Genomic DNA, 8,811 nt, shown 5'->3' on the forward strand with positions numbered 1-8,811 from the left:
ATACTATAAAAATATACACATTATACTATAAAAATATACACATTATACTATAAAAATGGTTCTGAAGATGTGCTCTCATCTTCCAGTATAGGTCATAATGCAAAGACTTCACTGTGTGTTTTGTCCCCCTTATAACTCTTACTGTATTAGCATTGATACCACATGATTCTAAGTGTTAATAGTGTTATTATACTATAAAAAGAGAGCGAAGCAGCAAATTTGACCAGACTCTCTGAATCTTAAGTCTGGAGTGAACTCCTTTATAAACACTTGGCCTTCTTTAAAGCATCATGACTCAGATTTCAATAACATCAGCATGATTGTAATTTTATTATTGGCTGAAGTTATTCAAAACTACGCACTGCAAGTTCATTTCTGTACAAATGTCTTTGTGGGGCTGACAAAGCCTCGGCTGTTAAGAGCCGCTGTAAYTTTTCTCAGCAGTCCCGTCTGTTCTCGCTGCTTTCCTAATTATCCTCGGCACCTTTGGGGATTTCTGATTACACAGGAACTTTTTGTTCTCCWGCCAAGTTCCTGTCTTTCTGTTGGGTTTGCAGCTTTTAGCTAAATGCATCACAGAGTGGTTRGAGGCTTGTGCAGCTTTTAGTTTCCGTGTCACTCAGCAGCCTCTTGTGGTTTTAGGATCACAATCTCCCACGAGAGCCTTGTGGAGTTTCTTCTTTAATCTGTCTCACCTCCACAGGTACTACGCCGTGCTCTACCCAATGATCTACCCCATGAAGATCACCGGGAACCGGGCGGTGGTGGTCATCGTCTACGTGTGGGTGCACTCTCTGGTGGGCTGTCTGCCTCCTCTGTTCGGCTGGTCCTCCTTCGAGTTTGACTGCTTCAAGTGGACGTGTGTCGCGTCGTGGTCCAGGGAGCTGAGCTACTCGGCCTTTTGGGTCGCCTGGTGCGTCCTTCCCCCGTTGCTCACCATGTTGGCTTGTTACGGGGTCATTTTCCGTGTCGCCCGCATGAAAGCTCGCAAAGTCCACTGCGGGACGGTTATCGTAGCCCAGGACGACCCTACGGGAGCTCAGAGGAGCGGACGCAAGAACTCGAGCACTTCCACCTCCTCTCACGGCAGCCGGCGGAGCCTCGTGTACGCAGGGAGTCAGTGCAAGGCCCTGGTCACCATCTTGGTGGTGATCGGCACCTTCCTGGTGACGTGGGGGCCGTACGTGGGCGTGGTGTGCACTGAGGCGCTGTGGGGCCAGGGCAGCGTCCCTCAGGGGCTGGAGACCCTGGTGGCCTGGCTGTCTTTCTGCAGCGCCGTGTGCCACCCGCTCATCTACGGCTTGTGGAATAAAACAGTGAGGAAGGAGCTGCTGGGGATGTGCTTCTTAGACCGCTACTACAGAGAGTCGTTCGCCACGCGCCAGCGTACGTCCCGTCTGTTCAGCATCTCCAACAGGATCACAGGTGGGACAGCAGCAGGGTTTCTCTCAGAGTCTAACCAAGTTTTATTGGCAGAAGAAGTTTCTTCTCTTTATTTTCAGTACAGGAACATAATCATGCTTTTGTACAATGAGATGTTCAATTTATTTTCAGACTTGGGTATGTCCCCACACCTGACTGCCATGCTGGCTGGTGGAGGACACTTGCTGGCCCCTGGAAGCAGCACAGGGGACACTGGCTTCAGTTTTACTCAGGATTCAGGTCRGTACTGCATAAAACTTACATTTAAACAGCTTCAAAATTGGTTTATGTTGTGTCAGATTTGCTTCTCTTATCAACTAAAAGGATTTTCTGACTTTTACTATTAGACTTTTCAAAGAAATGATGGCTTTTTTCACTTTATGCACTATCTTGTGTAAGAAATACTGTTTTGTCTCCACCTCGTGGAGCTTCAGACTTTGTTTTCACTTAAAGAGGATGGGCAAAGCTGTGGGTCAGGCATGTTTTTTCTTGCAGGAAGGTATTTACAATTTGCCGAAGTGTATATAAAGTATTGTTTGTAAAGTTAACCCTCTGTTTTTTTTTTTTACATGCAGGCACAGATGTGATGCTGTTAGATAACTCCTGCACGGACGGCTCCTCCCTCCTGCTGCATCCTGGGAATCRGTCCGGGAAGAGGAGGAGCTCGGTCACCTTTGAAGACCAGGTGGAGCATTCCAAAGGTATTTATCAGATCTGAGGCAGAGAAACATTTTGTGTTTGGGAAATGAACGCATCAGAGAGCAAAAAAAAAAAAAAAWAAATTTCTGTAGCTTTTGTTTTGTTTGGTCTTTGTAAACAAATTTATTTCTCTCTCCAGCTGAAAACCCGTCCTCGGTCCAAGTCCACGCAGAGGTCCACAAATCCCTCGACTTATTCGCCTCCTGCTTGGCGAAGGCCATAGAGAGCGACGCCAAGCTGGCGCTGTTTGGGGAGAACGGGGCCCAGCAGGGGGGGCTCTTTGTAACGAGAGCGGCGCAGAGACCCAGGTACCTGGACGGGCAGAGACTCAGACTGGAAAGCATCGATGAAGGGATCYTTAAGGACGACAGAGAGGAGGACCAGGGTGTGGAGGAGAAACTCATCTGAACACTTAAACACTGAGCTCTGTGGTACAGCCTGGGACGTTTGGATTAGCAAACAGGAAGTGGCACATGATTCATTCCACTATGATGGATGGAGGAGAGTATCAAACTTTTGTATCAAGTGTTTACTTTTAATATGAAGCCTTGGCTACTGTAGCTTAACGGGTTTGATTATTAGTACTTTTATAAATATTTGTTTTCTATCTTGTTTTTGTTAGTGTGTACTCTCAAAGTGATCACATGCTGCAGTGGAGCTGCGTAATATCAAAAAAGACCAGTATTTATCCAAAAATATGATAATTTCCTTGTTTTAAAAAAAATGACTCACATTCAGTTGCAGATTTCAGCGACGCGTGGACGTGCAGAAGTTTTGAGTTACCGTTTAATTAGCGGTTTTCTGTGAACACGCAGTCCTCGAGTCGCAACTATTTGAGCTTTAAAGCGCTTAATTACATTTAAATGACTAATTATCAGCATCTTTACTCTGTCGTGTTATCAAAGCATTGCATAAATGAGAGAGGTTCACATTTTCCCAGCTCACAAGTTCAGGCTGACTTTGCAAAAACATCTGATACATTTAGGTTGAATTAACTCCTACAAAAAGGTTCAGACTACAGGATTTTCAGTTTTTGTTTGATTGTTTGAAACTACTACAGGAATCAGCTACATGCTTCCAAAAATGTCTGACAGAGCTTTGTTTTCACACAACCAACAGTGAGCAACCATCAAAGCAAGATTTATCTTATAAATTAATCTGCACTGTTAAACTTTGGTAAACACTTGTCATGTTAAGATGGCAGATCAGAATCAGACACAGTGAAGCTGTAATAATAATAATAATGATATAATAATAATAATAATAATAATAAGGAAACCTGAAAGGATCAGAAAACCCTGCAGATTTTTAGGATGTTTCTATGGCAACATTTTCAGAGATGTTTTGTTTCTTCTCTAAACACTTCATTTATACAAGACAAACACTTGTAAATATTCAAATTAAAGACAGCTGAATTTCAGATTCTCAGTTTGTACATTCTGACATCGTCAGGACTTACAGTACTTGAACACTTAAACAGACCAACACTAATGCACATTTTACTCCTCATGTCAGAATCACTTGTGGCTCTGTCAGTTCAGGATCTGGAGCTTGAAGAAGGGACTCGCTGCTGTAACCAGTGTCCTGATATTGTATTGATTTTTTTTCCTTTTTCTAACTGTGGATTCATCATTTTTGTGCTCCTCCTCATAACTTGTATTTAGAGAAGGACGCCCAACGAGTTACTAAATGGGCTGAGTTATTTAAAAGACTGATTGTTGTCTAAACAATTTCAGGAATAAATTAAACCTTATTAGATGTTTAGTCAACTCAGACAAAAATGTTCAGTGGTACATTTAGTTTATCTGTTTTAACTCGTTTTACTTTTATAAAAGTTTTTTATGGTCAGTAGAGCTCAGTTCTCAAGCTTCAGTCTTATCTTGTATTCTTATTTTTTATATTTGAACAAGTATTACGTTTGTACGAAAATGATAATGCCTAAGAATTGATGTCATCTGTACTCAGTTGTTTGAAGCTATTGATACAGAAACATTTGCATTAAAGTTTTATATTAAACGGTTTACTGTCCTACATGGCAGCTGGGACAGATTGTCACACAGAGGTTTGTTTTTTTTAATATAGGAATGTAAACCTTTTCAATCTTCTGGCTTCTACAGGAAACAAACTACTTACATGACAAAGTTAGTACATGACCCAAATTTAAGGAATTTCATTCATTTCAATCAACTATTCTTCATCCAGCAGCAGGATAAAAACCAAATTCCCTTTATAATTTTTTTGAGATTTCTAAAGAACCTTTTAGATCCGTGGTTCCCAAAGTTGGGGTCATGAAGCGTCAGGTGAGGGTCCTCAYAGGATTTCCAGACATCAATTTAAAGGCAAATTAATTGTTAAAGAAATATTTTCACTATACTTACTGCAAAAACAATACTAAAATAAAAGTAGCATCATAGTTATTAGGTTTATTTATATTATTATGCCTATGTTTTACAGAGTTGTGAMTAAAGTTTGCATACATAAACCAGTAATTTCTGGGGTTACACTTTTTTTATTGTTATTTCGTGGTCCGGATGTGAAAATGTTTGAAAACCACTGATTCTGATGAACCCTGTTAAAAGGGAGTCATTCCTTTCTACTGTCACCAATCTGCTACTCAGGATGGATAATCAACATTTCAACCTGCTGGCTTCCTTAGATAAACAACCTTCACTGATGGGCTGTTTTAATGTATGTGAATTGTTTTATACAGTGAACKGAGACAAATTTAGTTGTTAATTGACGTCGAGTTGAACTGAATTTAAAATCATTCGTCAGCTTTAACAGGAAGTGAAAAGATCTTTATAGAATAAATCACAGCTTGAACAAATCGACAGGTGCAGCTGCAGAAAAAAAGCATTAAATGCAAGTTGAACTCATGGTTAACTTTAAACCAAAGCCAAACTCTGTCACTGTAACCAGACAGATAATTATTATAATTTTTACAAAAGGATACAGATTGGTTTTCATAGTTTAAATTTATTGTTTTTCTTTTAAATTCTATAAAACAGACTCGAGAGAAGAACCACAGCTTTGTTACTTTTTTTTCCATCAAACAAAATTAAAGCGTCTGTGTTTTTTTTTCTTAAGTCTGTATTCACATGCGTYAAACCTGCAGCAGCACATCAACATTTCTCTGCTACAAGTTCAAAAAAAAAAAAAAGTCAAACATTAACACTGACCGAAGCTGACCGTCTCCAAAACAGAAACAATATTGCACTTAAACACCCTTTCACACCATTTTTCCTCACTCACTCTGATGTACTTTATCCTCATCCAGAAACAGAAGTAAGAAAAGGTATCTTTAAAAAAAACCAAGGGGCCTAAAAATTACACTAATATTCAAAAGGAAGTATTCTACACTAGTACAAATCTGTTTTTAAGTGCTTTACAGCAAGAAGAAAAAGGGCTTGTTTTGAAATACAGTCTGGTTACTGCTCATCGTCGTTTTCCTGGCCGGAGCCCTCAGAGCGATCGCCCTCCAGCCGGTCTACGAGAAGAAAAATAGAAATATCAGAAACTAGAAAGAGGCAAACAAGTTTTTGTACGGGGCTTTTTGTGTTTACCTGATCTGATGTGATTGAGGGAGGCCAACATTCGGAGCATGAAGGAGGCCGGGACTGTGATTGTATTTCTGGTTTCTTCCAGCATTAGCTCATTTCGGGTTATTACCTTAAACATGGAGAAGGAAAAAAATAAACACACATGATGAATCACGTAAAGGAAATTTAAAGTAACTACAGCTAAAGAGACAAAGATACAAAACCTTTTCACCAAACTATTTTCTTTTATTCTTGTTTTAAATTTGCCTCTGATATTTTAATATTAGGTACATTGTTTCATTTAGGATGTTTTAATTGATTTTATGCTCAGATTATACGTTGGGGATGACACAGGTGCAAACTAGATTAACTCAACATCTGTAAGTTCATTAGACGTATAACCTTTTGTTTGCTAAAATCGCTCATCTGTGGTACCCATCTTGAATTGAGCACACTCAAAAAGTTATTTAGATGTAGAAGTACAGGTGCTGGTCATWAAATTAGAATATCATGAAAAAGTAGATTTATTTCAGTAATTCCATTTAAAAAGTGAAACTTGTATATTATATTCATACATTACATACAAACTCATATATTTCAAATGTCTATTTCGTTTAATTTTGATGATTACAAATGACAACAAATGAAAATCTCAAATTCAGCATATCAGAAAATTAGAATATTACTGAAGACCAATAAAAACAAAGGATTTATAGAAATGTTGGCCAACTGAAAAGTATGAACATGAAAAGTATGAGCATGTACAGCACTCAGTATTTAGTTGGGGCTCCTTTGGCCTGTATTACTGCAGCAATGCGGCGTGGCATGGAGTCGATCAGTCTGTGGCACTGCTCAGGTGTTATGATAGCCCAGGTTGCTCTAATAGTGGCTTTTAGCTCTTCTGAATTGTTGGGTCTGGTGTATTGCATCTTCTTCTTCACAATACCCCATAGATTTTCTATGGGGTTAAGGTCAGGAGAGTTTGCTGGCCAATTAAGAACAGGGATACCATGGTCCTTCAACCAGGTACTGGTGGCTTTGGCACTGTGTGCAGGTGCCAAGTCCTGTTGGAAAATGAAATCTGCATCTCCAAAAAGTTGGTCAGCAGCAGGAAGCATGAAGTGCTCTAAAACTTCCTGGTATGTGGCTGCGTTGACCCTGGACCTCAGAAAACACAATGGACCAACACCAGCAGATGACATGGCACCCCAAACCATCACTGACTGTGGAAACTTTACACTGGACTTCAAGCAACGTGGATGAAGTGCCTCTCTTCTTTTCCTCCAGACTCTGGGACCTTGATTTCCAAAGGAAATGCAAAATTTACTTTCATCAGAGAACATGACTTTGGACCACTCACCAGCAGTCCAGTCCTGTTTCTCTGTAGCCCAGGCAAGACGCTTCTGACGCTGTCTGTGGTTCWAGAGTGGCTTGACACAAGGAATGCGACAGCAGAAACCCATGTCTTTCATACGTCTGTGTGTGGTGGTTCTTGAAGCACTCACTCCAGCTGCAGTCCACTCTTTGTGAATCTCCCCCACATTTTTGAATGGGTTGTGTTTCACAATCCTCTCCAGGGTGCGGTTATCTCTCTTGCTTGTACATTTTTTTCGACCACATCTTTTCCTTCCCTTCGCCTCTCTATTAATGTGCTTGGACACAGAGCTCTGTGAACAGCCAGCCTCTTTAGCGATGACCTTTTGTGTCTTGCCCTCCTTGTGCAAGGTGTCGATGGTCGTCTTTTGGACAACTGTCAAGTCAGCAGTCTTCCCCATGATTGTGTAGCCTATAGAACTAGACTGAAAGACCATTTAAAGGCCTTTGCAGGTGGTTTGAGTTAATTAGCTGATTAGAGTGTGGTACCAGGTGCCATCCATTTTGAACCTTTTCACAAGATTCTAATTTTCTGATTTGCTGAATTTGAGATTTTCATTTGTTGTCATTTGTAATCATCAAAATTAAACGAAATAAACATTTGAAATATATGAGTTTGTATGTAATGTATGAATATAATYTACAAGTTTCACTTTTTAAATGGAATTACTGAAATAAATCTACTTTTTCATGATATTCTAATTTTATGACCAGCACCTGTACACCTGATAATGACTGATACATCCAGTGGTTTCTGAGATATTATACTAACAGACACAAACACTGCTGCTCGTCTTCCACCTGTCAGTGGCAYGTAATGATAGTTATTTCATGGTGAAAGCCCGACACTCAAGCCTYAGCAATTTTAGCAGAATATTCCCAGTGTAGCATCTTTAGCAGGTTATTTTCAGGTGTGTGTTTTCCAGAGGAGCTGCCGTACCTCATCAGCAAGGACTCTATTAAAAGACGGTAACTGTTCCAGCGGTGACCAAATCTTGATATCATAGTCGATCCCCGAAGAGGCCAGAACTGAAACGAAACGTCACGATTAGACACGGCGCGTCTATCATCCCGGCACGGTTCTAATCCCGGTCCAGCTGTGACCSCGGGGGGGCGGGGGACTCACTGGGGTCGTACGGGTGCGGCTGCAGACAGTTGACCACGTGGTTGTCGGCTTCGAGCAGCATCAGGTGCTCTGCCGTGTGCCTGTCCCAGATAAATATGTGACCGCAGTCGGAGCCGCTCATCACGAAGTTGTTGCCCCAGAAACACGACTCTTTTATCTGTACACGGAAACAGAAAATCACCTTTAAAATATTAATCATACTGTTGAAAATCAAAAGGGACATGTCAGAACAAAAGTGATAACAGTGGAAAACTACAGCTGAACTCAGGGTTTTATTTGTAAACTTTACATTTAGGAAAAGGAAGAATTTCTGCCTCGCAGGATTTCACCCTTTATCCCAAAAATATCATTAATCTGCCTAAAAATTGAGCGTAGAGTCTCTTATTTTGGTGCAGTTTATAGTTTGCTCATCTTCAGATTTGTTTAATACTATAGTTTTTAGCACAATCTTCATTAGAGATGCTCGATATTGACTTTTTGCTGATATTGTTCAACACTTATTTTCCGATTCCAGTATTAAACTGATATTAAGGTGACATCACATATCTCCTGTCAGGGACATTGGGCCTCATGCAAGAACATGTTCGTATTCTTATCCTAAATTTCTCTTACTTTTGTTCGTACAAAGGGTTCGTACGAACATGTCACGTC

At 40.4% G+C, this 8,811-nt stretch overlaps 2 protein-coding genes across 2 annotated transcripts in view; one reads left to right on the top strand and one right to left on the bottom strand.

Annotated features, from left to right (window-relative positions):
• gpr161b (G protein-coupled receptor 161b) overlaps positions 1-4,176 on the top strand; it is a gene marked incomplete in the record, with an annotated part of 8,787 nt that extends 4,611 nt beyond the window's left edge. The window contains 4 exon segments of the mRNA XM_014034283.1: positions 704-1,425; positions 1,555-1,662; positions 1,998-2,123; positions 2,261-4,176. Of these exon segments, the coding sequence (XP_013889737.1) occupies positions 704-1,425; positions 1,555-1,662; positions 1,998-2,123; positions 2,261-2,529 (1,225 nt within the window).
• A 901-nt stretch (positions 4,177-5,077) lies between these two features.
• Positions 5,078-8,811, bottom strand: part of LOC106536921 (DDB1- and CUL4-associated factor 6) — a gene marked incomplete at its 5' end in the record, with an annotated part of 8,778 nt that continues 5,044 nt past the window's right edge. Inside the window, 4 exon segments of the mRNA XM_014034281.1 lie at positions 5,078-5,608; positions 5,685-5,790; positions 7,975-8,063; positions 8,161-8,317. Of these exon segments, the coding sequence (XP_013889735.1) occupies positions 5,550-5,608; positions 5,685-5,790; positions 7,975-8,063; positions 8,161-8,317 (411 nt within the window).

This window comes from Austrofundulus limnaeus, unplaced genomic scaffold (genome assembly GCF_001266775.1).
Source record: "Austrofundulus limnaeus strain Quisiro unplaced genomic scaffold, Austrofundulus_limnaeus-1.0 Scaffold2031, whole genome shotgun sequence".
In the NCBI taxonomy this organism is placed as follows: domain Eukaryota; kingdom Metazoa; phylum Chordata; class Actinopteri; order Cyprinodontiformes; family Rivulidae; genus Austrofundulus; species Austrofundulus limnaeus.